The 13,748-nt window shown below is 42.0% G+C and overlaps 2 protein-coding genes across 45 annotated transcripts in view; one reads left to right on the forward strand and one right to left on the reverse strand.

Annotated features, from left to right (window-relative positions):
• The window catches only part of CRB2 (crumbs cell polarity complex component 2), a 147,053-nt gene that overhangs the window by 47,023 nt on the left and 86,282 nt on the right, over positions 1-13,748 (forward strand). The gene's annotated exons all lie outside the window — the stretch shown is intronic.
• STRBP (spermatid perinuclear RNA binding protein) overlaps positions 1-13,748 on the reverse strand; it is a 66,648-nt gene that overhangs the window by 33,923 nt on the left and 18,977 nt on the right. For 33 of the 36 annotated variants that reach the window (XR_014574386.1, XR_014574387.1, XR_014574388.1 and 30 more), the window contains exons 2-4: positions 7,862-8,034; positions 4,736-4,953; positions 597-762 (exon numbers count right to left, since the gene is read on the reverse strand). Coding sequence is in view for 20 of the 36 variants with exons in the window: in XM_083806969.1 (XP_083663095.1) it covers positions 597-762; positions 4,736-4,953; positions 7,862-7,864 (387 nt within the window). In the remaining 16 variants the exon portion in view is untranslated. The remainder of the gene's footprint in view (positions 1-596; positions 763-4,735; positions 4,954-7,861; positions 8,035-13,748) is intronic. The other 3 variants (XM_083806984.1, XM_083806983.1, XM_083806986.1) reach the window with 2 other exon arrangements.

A 13,748-nucleotide genomic window follows, 5' to 3' on the forward strand; every position in this document is an offset into this window, starting at 1 on the left:
AGCTGTAAGTGATGCCTATTGGATGCCAACTTTAGAATGAAATAGCTGTAGATAAAAAAGAATTATGAGCTCATGATTAACATAAGCTAAAATGAGTGATCACCTAAATTGTCTTGTTCTCACTTCAGAAGTAGAGAGGCACTTACTTTGGAAAAGCCTAAGCAAAGCAAAGCAAAGCTGCTGCAATGTAGAACTTAAAGTTCAGGCAGGGGGACAGGGGACAACAACGTAGACCAACTCACATGCTTGAGCAGGGAAGATTTCTGGGACTGCGATTTAGCTCACATTAGTGGATTGGAGCAGAGAACAAAAATCAGCTTGGTTAGTTACCAAATAGAAAGGTTAGCTGCCAGCACAGGAAAATGGACATCACAAATTGGGATTAGGCAGCATCAGGAGTAAGATGTTAAGTTTTGTGAATAGCTAATTCATAACACCACATTAAAGACGTTACACACCTTAGATGTCCTAGATTAAAAGGATATTCTTTAATCTATATCATTTGCCTCTTTTGCTGGAAGAAATTCCAGCCTTTACCCAAATACACGTTGCAGTGCTGTCAGTCATTATTACAGGACCACCCTAAGTTAACTCACCTGAATTTGAACTGGGAGATTGTCTTTGACTATACATAACAAGGTCTTTGTGGGTTTTTCTTTGCACATGAGAACCAGCTCCAAATCCATATCATCTTTTATCAGCAAGCCCTTTGCAACCAAGCCAATTCTCATAACACCACACAAGGTCCGACCACTTTGATCCCTGGAAACGAAATAATTCTGAGTAATTAAAATGGTATTTTCACACATTCAAAATACTTGCATTATGCTATCACAGTGAAGAGATGAATGGATTGGACTGATTACAGTGCTAAAGTGGCATACCGCTGATCAGAAAATGAAAAGCATACAATGCTTTTATACAAGTAGCTCCTATGGAAAAAAAGAACAAAACTGAAACACTGATTTGCAATTCACATGAATGCAGAAGTTGCCTAGCTTAAGACACAAAGCACACAAAAAACCACCAAAATTAACTATCTGCAGATCTACCAGAAGAGTACAATAATTAAACCAACAAAGTCTTCCTGTTAGCAAAAGTGATCTGAGTTGTCTTTTAGCAATGCTTCAACTTCGAACATGGCCACATACCATTTCAACGCTTCTTTTAGTTGATCCATAAACTCAAACTTTTATCTTAAAAACTGTAAAACCAACTTCTGAAGTTTTAGCACATAGTACAAACTGATGTTTCAAGAAAGCTTCTAATTCTAGAAAGACTTCCAGGCCCAATTCCTTCAACAAGTCTCACCACCAAAACCTACAGGAATAGACGTCTGAACACTCGGTTCTACTCCCCACTAACGTTCAGGGGAACATTTACAGATCACAGCAAACAACTTTCAAAGCAACATAAGAACATTTTAGTTCTGAGTATCAAGAAGAAAAATGCAACAAAAAACAATTCAGTAGGCTAAAAAAAACAACCATAAAACTTGCATAAAAACAGCAAGGAAAAAATGCAAGAAAAGCACCTTTGACAGTTCAAAACCAGGTATTGCCATATGATGCATCTTAAACACTGTGGCACCAACTAGTGGCACATTCCTGTTATAAAAACCACAGAAAGTATGTAATCAGTGCAAGTGGTAAACCACTGCTGCCAGAAAGACAGTACCCCTGTTCCTGTCATTCTTACCATCCAAAAGGATCGACTGGATAAAAACAAAACCAAAACCAAACAAAACAATCCCATTGTGATCAATGATCATCAAGTCGATCCTAAGAAATCCTAAGCTTCATTCAGAAGTATCTTCATCTAAACATTTTTCTAACTTTGCCTATGCATTTTAAATAGAAATGCAGCAATGGATGCTTACACAACAGAGGGGGGGGAAAAAAAAAAAAAGGACTTGGAAAACCAAGTGGTAATCCCACTCTTCTTGGAACAGCCAGAAGCAAACAAGCAAATACTGTTACAAAACCAAACAGCCTCTCAACTTCCAGCGTGGAACTCTGCTTCTTTACCAGTACCTGGATGCAAATAAGTGTGAAAATGTAGAATTCCTTCAGATATAGTTTCTAACTGCCATAAAGATGTTTTACATTGTGGGGAAACGTACTATTTTAGCCCCTCTTAGCTTGTAAAGAGATTAGTAAAACAATCTGTCCCAAAGCAAATGCATAAATACACAAACTATTTTATTAATCTTATACTACATGGATAGTTACTCCAGATTTGTAACAGAGCCCAAGCACAAAACATCCTGCACACACAGGTGTGAAGGCAAGGCTAACCAGTTGTCTCAAAAGCACTTAATGCAGGTCCTCAATTTTTTTTGAACTTTTTTTTTTTTGAAGAATCCATTCTGTGCCTATGTTATCCTCACCAGAAGACATGTAGAAATGCTGCCAGTAATGCTAGGAAATCACCCACAAAACATCCAGTACACTGCATGGCAAGAGAGACTGTTCTTCAGCAGGACACCAAACCTTTCTCAAGAAGATGACAGAACCTAACTGTCCATCTGTGGAGAAACAGCCTATTGGTCTACTGCAATTATTCTCCAGTGGCAATACAATCCCTGTCTTAAACCAATTTATACGTTAATTTATGTAAAAATATTCATGAATTTAAGTGTTTTGCTATTTCTATTTGAATAGATTTCACACCAAAAAAGTGATATAACACAGCTCGGCCTAACACAAAAATGCCAGTGTTCATGAGTGTGTCTGTTAAATATTTATTAGGGGAAACAGAAAGCCACAGAATCAAAATGAGGGACCGTTTGTACATTTACTTTTTGAAGGCTATCGTATGATGGTCTTCATGCTGCTGACCGTTTCTTATGTAGATCAGTGTATCCTGAGTAGGTGGTGCTCCATTTAAGCTTCATGCAGAGCAAGCACTTTCTTTCAATGGTTCCCAAGCCCATAACTTTGTACTAGAGATAATCAAAGACAAGCCTGAACATTAAGAAAGAAACCTGTGGAAAAATGCTACAATACTTGAAGAATTTTCTGTAGAATCCACAATGCTGTTCAGAACAGCAAAATACCAAGTCATGGACACTTTCTGCTTCTGCCACCCCTCTAGAATTTTCCCCAGTTAATGCAGTAGCGCGTTTCTTGTTTCCAAACTGAAGTACGTTCACGTAGTGAGGTGTACCAGAGCTTTATATTGCATTTCCTGAATGCTACTCTGAAAATCTGAGGCCTGGCAAGAAGTAGGAACCCCAATGTTATAAAACAGGAAGCAATATTTCACTTATGAATTTTCAGACATACGTCATTATGAATTTAGAAATAACTGATAAATACAGCAGTGATCAGCGTCTTTCACTTTAAGCCAGTAAACTGTATTTTCAATTTGCGAACTGATACAGATACAACTGATTCAGTTGGCTCTTCCTCCATTATCTGCACTGAATTGTATCCTACTCCAGAAGCACCCAGCATAGAGCATCTGCATTTCTATTTCCTACTGCTAGCGTAGGCTATACCTCCTCCTGCCCCCAAATGTGAACAACTTAATTTTTGGTGCCCTGGTAAATAATACATATTTTAAAAAGGCCTTGATAAAATTTTCAGTACCATAAAAGGTGTCAGATAACTAATACAAATGAATAAAGAATACACTTTATTTATCAGTTTAAGAACACAATGTAAGTGGGCAAAGCCCATGCAGCAGCAGACATTCTTAATACTGCACACACCATAGGAAAGGAAATTGGAAGAGTCCTTGACTACACCTTTGCTGCAGGTTACGTTACAGGGGTAACCAGAGTAAGTTCAGTGGAGAAGAATTGTCTAACAGGAAGAGAACTGGACATCAAATTTTTCAGGTCATGACAACTTTGCTGTTAGTCTCACAGAATCAGAGAGCCGAAGAACACCTTGGGTTGGAAGGGACCTTAAAGATCACCTAGATGATCTAGTCCTATGTCTGGGACTGCCCCGGCCCAAGTGCAGCACTCTGCACTTGGACTTGCTGAACCTCATTGGGTTCACGTGGGCCAATTCTCCAGCTTGTGCAGGTATCTGCCTAGTGCTTCACTTCCTCATCCACAAACCTGAGAGAACACTGACAGGAGCTGCAGAGCACATGACAGATTAGCCAGGAAGCGTTGAAGAACTGGAAGCACCCAAGTTAAGAAGTCATACATCAAGAAACCTAAAATAAGGAGCCATTTGTTCCAGCTTCTTCCTCAACTACCAGAGTTATGCTACAACAACAAAACTAGGCACCGGCTCGGGGAGTTGACTCAGAAATAGAGCAAACAGATGTTTCACTCAGGAGAGCACTACATAACAGAAGATAATGGATCCTTAGAAAAGTTAGTTTGCTGGATAAACAATGAGAGCTTACCAAAAAAAATCTTTTATTTCTTAAACTGAAGGAGTCCCTAAGCTACATGGCTGTGGATTTGCATTCGTGTGTTACAGGGACATATATTCACTTATAATTGCTGAGAAGTTTGTCTGCTAAAATGCAACTGGACCGTATCACATTAAAATAAATAATGAAATAGAAAGCAATTGCTGCCTACATTGGACTTATTACTATTCCCTGCACTCATCCTGTGTGCTCCCACCTCAAAAAGTGCAAATATATCCACTTCCTTCTATGAATACTCGTATGCAACAGAATCAAGGAACACTACAACGCTTATTTAGAAGGAAAGGAACCCATTCAAAGCCGTACAGTAACACATTATGAGGTTCAACTCACTCACTTGGCATTGCTTTCTGCAGCTTCCTCCTTTGCTTCCACGTCACCCTCACATTTTGCAGACTTGTTCTTTTCATCCAACCAGTCAGAGACATGTTTAAGGGCACATTCTACTGTTGATACCATGTTCTGGACAGCTTCAAGTTCTTCTGGAGATGGATAAATGGTTGAATGTTTCACCATAACATGGCGGTCATCGTTAGCAAAAGATCGGATAGATCTCTGTTACAAAGTGGGAAAGGGGGGGGGAAAGAACAAAGTTACTGGGTTATCAACAGAAGGACATCGCCTGAACGGGAATCCTCTCTGACAGATGCAGGCAAGTATTTTTTGATGACCATGGATTATAATCTTGCAAGAGTGATCTCTTATCAGAGAGAGAGAGAGAGACCAAACACTAATGTGAAATCAGCATTAAACTGGGGAAACATATAAGGCCTTCGGTAGGTTTCATGGCACCTAGATTAGATGCCTAAAAGCAACTCTTCTAGAATCACTTTGTTGGCTACTCCACCAGGCACATCTGGAGCACAGTTCATGTTTACCCCACTCTAGGATGAAATGAATTGTGCTTCAGAAGTACATTCCTCTCCTGCCTATCCCCCTTCTCTTTGAAGAAGAGGGCATAGGCTAGCTGTGCATAAGGCTAGGGTGCTGAAGCAGGGGACCAGAAAAACCTGAGTTTCATTCCCAGCTTTGCAACAGCCAGTCTAGGGTCCTGGGCACTCCCTTCGCTTTCAAGTGTCTCTGACTTCCCTCATCCTAGGGATTACTAGCTTGTTAATTTAGATTAGGTTTTCAAAGCCAGTGAGAAAAGACATAGGCCCTGATCTTGCTCAAAGCAAGATCTTCATTATCCTGGAGATACAGGCTGAGTAACAAACTGGGAGAAACACCCTGCCCAGGAATACTTGCAGGAGCTCAGAAGATCCTGAACTTCAGTGATCTTTGCTGACTTGTCTCAAGCTTCAGTGGCTTGATAGCTCAAAGCAAAGAGAAAAGCCAGGGCCTTGATTCCAAAAGGTAATCACATTTCAAAGTAGGGAAATTCAGAACTTAAGTAGCCCAGGGTGAAAGCAGATGGGGCAATGCTTGTGTAGAGGAGGGCAGACAAGGAGAACATGGAGAAGACTCCTGTTTACAGAAGGCATCGATGCTCTCCAAATACAACTTCGCATGTTCCGAATAGGCTGAATGCAGCTCTCTCTCCTCAGTTTATGCCAGAGACAATGGCAACCCCTTTGGAACAAGGCAATGAAATAGCCATTCCCATATGGTTTTGTTGCTGCTGCACATGAAGTCACAGGCACTACCTAGTACTGAGAGAGGCTTAGCAAACTGCACTGGGATTTACAAAGGCATGAATGAAGATCAGGACAGAGAGAAACTGGTAAGAAATGATGTAAAAATAATTTATTAAAAATTTGAAAGAACAGAAGGGGATTAGACTGCTAATTAAAGAGTTTACAGTGAGACTGCAGTACCTGAGTGACAGCGCTGAGAGAGGTAAACAGAACTGATGGGGTGACTTGTGCCAGGACATTATGGTTTGCCACACACTTATCCAAGTGAAACTTATCTGATGTAAACAGTGACTTGGACCAGCTGCTCTCCCAGCACAGACCTCCAGCAAGACCATCTTTAAATATTCTCTACAGGCACATGCCAGTCAATGCTGAAAGGCTCCCAGAATTTGCAATCGTGAGCTAAAAGCCCTCTTCCTCGTACACATTAAATACCTCAAAAAGCTTTCAGTTTTACCTCCACTTCATGAGTTTAACAGCACATACCCTGTAACAGCACACACTCTTGGGGCCTGTGAAGGATCTGAAAGGCCTCTGGGTTGAATCCTTGTTAAGGAACTGGTCAAGGCTTCCCAGCTCATCACATCCATGGGTCCCTCAAAGGCCTATGTCACAATTTGCTCCCTAACTTCTGTGCTCCTACCCAAACAGACAATTCAGATAGTAAAACCTCATCTGGCAAGGGTCTGGTGTCATCCCCAGTACTTTCACAGGTTGCAAAATGTTGCCAGGAGGCCCCTCCTGAGGCCTATCTGCAGCCTGGGTACACAAAGAAGCTGCATTTCACTTCAGCAGTGAAAACTGACAAGCTGGAGTTCCTAATTCACCCTCCCCTCCCCCCACATCTCTTATCTCATGAAATATCCATCAGAAAAACAGTCAGAGAGCAACAAATGAGTAACTCAGATTAGAAGACATTTGTGTTCTTTTCTAATAGACAGCGACTGGCAAGATCAATTCTTCATTACAATTTAAGCCAAAAATAATAGCAAAACAAGACTTTTTAAAACACAATGGATCGACAACTCTGCTGTGTCACATGTTCTTCCTCTCTGTGCTCTGTAACAGGTAAAATCCTGTCTCGGGTCTTCTACATTGCTGTTTTTGTTTTGCTTTTAAATATAAACACATGTCCTAGCTATCATCCACAGTCAGCTACATAAATGTTAGAGAGCTGTATTTAAAGTTTATTGCATTTACTCTCATTTTGTTTTTCAGCAGTACCGCTGCCCTTTTGTGAACATGACTTTAGAACCTTATCATCACAATCCTTGATCACAATCCACCATCTCAGACAATCCCAATTTGCAATTAATACTGGGTAGACAGGAACGACCCCTCACTCAGTCAGATACACTTGGTGTGTACTGTTTACACACGTCTCATCTACACTATTAACAAAGCGTGCACAAAACTACTTGCAATCAGCTTTTCATGCACACACACACAAATATGAATAATCAACACTCGCTTTTGTGAGGGAGGGTGGAAGAGGAAGAGCAGCATTCAGTTACGCAGTCTGCAAGTTCAAGGTCATTCGTGCTGTCTGCTACAGCTTGCCAACGCTGGTTTTATTAGAAAACCTTATGAGCATCCCCTTCATTCATATTTAATAATTCATGTAATGCAGGCTCACAAGACAACTCTCTGGTTTAAAAAGGCTGACAAAATATCAAACCTCATTTGCTTTGCTCAAAGCATGCAGTACCATCTCTAATTTAGTGCAAGGTCAGAATATCCCTTCACTCTTGTTTTACCAGGCCCCATGCAAGACTGTCAGCAGAGAATATTACTAATGCAGCCCTATAAAGATGACAGATACCTACCATGGTTTGTTAGTGTTTCAGCTTTTCTCTTCCTTTCTCCTTTTCCCTCCTCCTTGGTGTCTTTGCTAAGTGCTGTTTTGCCTGACAGAACCTCTTCATAAGCCTCTTAGTCCCTTGACGGCTCAAGAGTTCATAAAGCCAAGATGCTCCGAGAGTCACTTTCTGTAATTCACCTGGAAAAAAACCCAACACACAAAACACAAACACACACAAAAAAAACAACTTGAAACCAGAAGAAACAACATGGTAATTCCAGTAAGTGCTCAATGCAGAACATGATATCAAACCGCTGAATAAAGCGAGCTGGATTCATGGTGGGGAAGGACTCGCTGAACTGTTTATCTCAGAACAATAGCAGACGTTACAGAAAGCAACTTTCTCTGAGGTGCCCACACGTATGTGACCACTGTCCCATGCCACTTAGAGCTCCTCTCAGCACGGTGTCTCAGCTACCTGGCAATCCCAGTTTCTGATATGAGGAAGACTGGAAATCCAAAGTCTCAAATATGTTCTGTATGAAAGCGACTTGAAAAGACTTCTATTTTTATACTATATTTAATTATCAAAAAGTAATTATCAGCTGAAATTCCCAGTGCAGCCTTTGATCCTGAGTGCGTCAGATGCTGTACGACATGAACTAAGACTCCAGGTAGCAATAACTGTACGCTGTTATTAAAAAAGACTAAGTGCATTACAACAAACTGAAGGCATACCAATTGTGACAACGTTCAGCTGAAATCATTCACACTGCTTTTTCTGCCCTTGTACATCTTTTTGCAGCACACAACAGCTAAAAGATCCTGTAAGAGCAGCCCTCTTGTACTAAAGTAGAATGACCGAGCAGTTGGTGTGAAAGAGAGGAAAGGCTAAGCTCACTGCACAGCACAACATGCAAGTCCTTGCAGAAAACTCCTGTTTTCCTTTCATTGCACATATTGTTGCATCAGCTTTTCAGCAACATCTTGAAGTAACTGGAAGCCCTGTCAGTAAATTTCTGCAGACTGACACACACATACTCAAATATTCTACTTTTCTCCTATATGTCAGTCCTGCTTCTCTAGTTAGAGATCAAAGGCAAGTTTGGCAACAACACAGGGATAGGTGAGATGACTCGGAAGTTGAGTAGATGTTTAAACCTCAGGGGTGTAACAGGAAATAATTAAAATACTGTATCTGATAGAGACTTAAGCATTCCAAGGGAAAGGCAAAGGCAACCACAAATGCTTTTTTACTATTTTCTCCATCAAGAAGAAATGCAGTGGGTTTACAGGACCAATAGCTTTGATAGTAAGTGCCTAATAATTATTTATTTGTATATTATACCACAGGGTTTAGGATACAAATTTGAGTTAAAAAAAAAAAAAAGCCAGACAAGAACACTATGCCGAGGCCTGTCTGCTTCAGCAGCTAAAGACTGCCAGGGAAGAAACCCCAAGAGAGTTACATGCACTCATACTAAAAATGCTTGGGAAAAGCAAGCTAATAAAAACCCTGAAGGATCTAATTTCTTCTCACAAAGGCTATACATCCTACCAAGTTATGTTAACACTCAACCAAATCGCTTCCTAGAAGCAATCAAGAAAGATGTTCTTTAATGGGACCGGATTCCTACCTTAAGAGACCCTGAAAGCCAAGCAAGGTCAGCTGGGAGCACAAACAAGGCAGGATTACTGCTTTGGCACTATTCGGGCTATGAGCTAGTCATGGGCACTTCCAAACGCACTAGCTTTGCACCATCTCTAGAACTGACCAGACTCTGTGAGGTCTTCTTGCTTAGCTTTTCTATAATAGTAGTAGTAATAATGAATAATATTTTTTTGAGTCAGCAGATGGCAAGCTAGAGAGACTTTTACCAGACGTGTTTCCAGATCATCTATTTCAAATTAGGTGGGATTTAGTTTGAAGAGAGAACCACCTTCACATACCCGTTCTTCCCTGCGACTCCTACATTTCACATTTTCAGTTTGCTGTCTTCTCTAGTAACTGTAACTTGGCAATGCCAGGCAGAGAGAAGGGCACTGGAATGTGTTGCTGACTTTAGCATATGCCCAGCACGACGTCTCTAGACTCCAAGCAACACCCCAGCCTGGACTCCCTCCTAAGACTACTGCAAGCTGTTGCTTATCAGCTTGTGCAGTGTATTGAAAGCAGATGGACAAGGATAGCTGGCTGAGCAAATTCTGGTGCTTCAGTACGTTGCTGAGCAGCCTGTTGTCTAGAGGGCAAGTCTACAGGCTCTCTCACAAGCTCTGAAAACTGCCATACCTCAGAGCGCAATTCCGCATACATCAAGAGCTTTTTGGTTTTCTTTGAAAATCTGAAACAGGCTGAAAAGGAATGTTTCACAGCTGTGATGGGGATTAATCTTCTACTAGAAAGACGAAGCAAAACTACCACCATCTCCCAATACTCCGCCTTAAATGGGCCGTGGCCGTCTTGTCTTTAAGAGAGGTTCAAGTTTCAGTGACAAGCAACATAGTTGGATGAAGACCTTTATGACCTCCATTCTACCTACCCTTTTTCTCAGCAGTGAATGGCTGAGGTCTGGGCACACACAGCTGAAATAAAAAGGGACTTACATCTCCACTGCTGCCCATCATTATAACAACTCAACTAAAAAAATTCCCGAAAGCTGAGATGAAGCTGACATACATGAAAGTCACATTAATGACTTGCAAGTCACTGACATCCTAAGAATATTTCACAGAAACACACAAAGGAATGAAAACCTAATTTGGTCCAGACTTCAGGGATTTTTTTAAATAAAGGTCTAAACAGGAAGTTTACTACAAAAACGCAGACGCAACTTACAGAACAAAGTACGTTTGACAACACGCAGAATTAAAATAAGGAAAACTAAAAATCAAATCTGCTCCAACCATATGGACCAAGGCAGCAGAACACGGCTCAGCACTGAACACATCAGAAAGCATTACGTGGAGTGAGCAGCAATCCCATAAATCCAACAGCCCCATTTTACTTGCAAGTTACAGCAGGATACGTGTCCCCGCATCCTCAGGGAGCAGCAGCTGAGGCCCAGACTAACGGCACAATAGAGTAATGCACGGTTGTCCGATGCGAGGGCTGCCACCTACACTTGCAAAAAACTTCTATACAAAGCTCCTAGCACTACTGAGACCTTGGTGATCTCGAGAAAGTCACTTTACCTGTAGACCACGTTGACCTAAAGCACAAAACAGAGTAAACACTCTGTCTCCTGATCTGGAGGAGCCGAGCAGAGTCTGCAAGGTGGTTTTAAGCCACTGGGGATCTGACACGTTAGAAACGTTACTAAAACACCATGACAGTCTCTCAGTGTTTCCATTAAACATCCCATCCCGCACAGAGGAAGTTTATGCGTTGGCACAAGACAAACAAGGAAAAGAATTTCAGAGGAGGCCTTTGCATAGGGCACATTCCTGCATCTGGCACTTGTGCTCCCGGGAGGAGGCGTTTAAACATCCAGGAGTACCGAACGTGCTCGCCTACCTTCGAGTGCAGGCAAGCGAAAAGCAGAAGCAGGTACCTGTCCTCTGTAAGGGCTGACTGGTAAATCCCGAGCCCGGAAATTTAGAAGGCCCGGAGTGAGGTAGCAGTCAGCTGAAGCAAAACCACCCCCCAGCCTACCCTCTTACCGATGGCTACTCCTGGAAACTACAGCTTACAGCCCACGCCACCCCGAGATCGCTCCACATGTGTGTCAGCAGCGCAGCAAGGGCAGCGCAGGGTGCTCATAACGAACGGGTGGGCATCCAGCACAGACTGGGGCGCACCACACAAGGCAACGGATCAGAACTGGGATTTATACAGAACAGGCGAGAAAAGGTGCAAGCTATCTTTTTTGTTACTTTTTCAAATCGGAATAAGAGGCTTGCAACTTGAAATTGCAGGTTGATTTTAACTTCTGCTTTGCGTTCAGCAGACAGGTAGGTTTTCGTCACACTGCACATGGTGCTGCTGAAAATATGCTGTGTTTTTCTGCAGTAAATTTTTTTGCTGGCATTCTGCCAAGAGTCTTTCTGGCAGCATCTCCCACAGTTGGAAACTGTGTATCTGGGTCAGAAAAGACAAGTCGCTTTTCAGAACGGCTCAATACATTTGGCAGAGATGCTGATATTATAATTGAACTCTTTCAGCAACTCTTTTTGTGATGTACCCAGACACCAAACAAAACAAGATCTGCAAAGTTGATTAGTGTCAAAATAACAGACAGAGAAATAGCAAAATAGTTTTCCCTCCTGTTAAAATTATCAACAAACCAAGAGATACAGATAAAAACCACAATTCACAGGGACTGAGTGGAGTGTGGGGCAGAAAAATCTGCAGAGTATGAGCAGCCTTCTACGTGTGCAGATGTTTGCTATTTTAAATCCCGACGCCCTGCATGCTGCACAGCATTGCTTTCTTCTTTCTTCACCACCGAAGAGAAACCCTTGCCACTCACCGCCATATAAGCAGCCCATGAAGGAACGCAATCGGAGCACTAGGAACCATTGCTAATAAGACTCAGATTGCTTCCACCAACACGCTCAGCTTCCAGCTTCACCTGCAGACTGTACAGCCAGATGAGTTTTATTATTTTCCAAGTAATACAATTCCTGGCAAAGCTGCATCTGGTTTAGCCTTCAGAAGGCTGGAATTTTCCAGCCAAATAAATAATTACAAAGCAACATTACAGCTAAGAGCTGGAGAGGTACTTCCCATGGCAAACCCGTACACTGCACACAACACACACGGAGTCTAGCATTACTGCTGCTTGCTCAGTTCTCGTGCCAGTTTGAGAAAAGGCTCCTGCGCTCCGAAGTTCTCAGGAGCAGCCAGGCAGGCACACACTTCGTAAACAGACGTGAAGTGATAGCACCAGAACAGAGGAACCACCCAAGCCACCTTCCCGGCGCTAGAGCTCACAGTGCAAGGACAGCAGCGTTCAGACAAGACGGGGGAGGAAGCTACTGGAAGAGCTCCTAGAGAGGATTTGGCTGTACCGAGGACAGAGATGGGGACGGAACCTGGGGACCTTCAATTGCAATGATGCAAACAAGTATGCATAACTGCGAACAGGTGAACACACGGATTCCTCCAGGTAGAGCAAAAAAAGAGGGAAAAAAACCAGCCAAAATAAATCACTCCAGTAAAGAAATCCAAGTTGAAGAATTAAAACCAACCAATCAGTTCATTAGATTAATTAAGGTGAAAGGAAACAGGGCTGTGCAGAGCATACCTCACATTTTTAGCTTGTGGAGAAGTTGAAGAAAAAGGACGGTCTAAGGGGAAAACATCACAACCCTAACAGGAAGGCTAAAAAGGAACAGGGAAGCACGGTGTAAGTAAGTGCACAATCACTGGAAGAAAGAAAACACTGTTCTGGAGAACCACACCAGGCAACCTCAGAAAGGAATGCACATTAGTAGAAATAACTGCAGATATCAAATTATGATGTAACAAAAGAAAAAAAATAGTTTGGGGGCAGAACCTAAGTAATTTTCTTTTAGGATTCAAGCTACTCTTCACTACTGAGGACATGAAAATATCCTACCAAGCTCACTCAGTGGTCTTCAGATCAGCACATCAGTTACAGCCCTCAAGGTGGAACTCCTCTCTGTCCAGATCTTATACAGCCTCCTGTTCCCTGGCACCTGCACAATACCAAGCACATCACTCACAGCTAGTGTTACAAAGGCTCTCTGGTGAAGTGATTTTGAAGATCCCTTCATGTCTTGCTATTATTGCCCAGATACAAGACTGAGACAGACCAATTTCAAAAACAAAACAAAAAAATTAAAAACCAGCTGTTGGCACTTAAATAACAAAGTGACAATGTACTTCCTGCTCAACCAGTCAGAAACATCCAAAACAGAATGCCTGTAAAACTGAGTCCTATACAAAC

The sequence above is a fragment of the Anser anser genome, assembly GCF_964211835.1.
Source record: "Anser anser genome assembly, chromosome: 21".
NCBI classification, from domain to species: Eukaryota; Metazoa; Chordata; class Aves; order Anseriformes; family Anatidae; genus Anser; species Anser anser.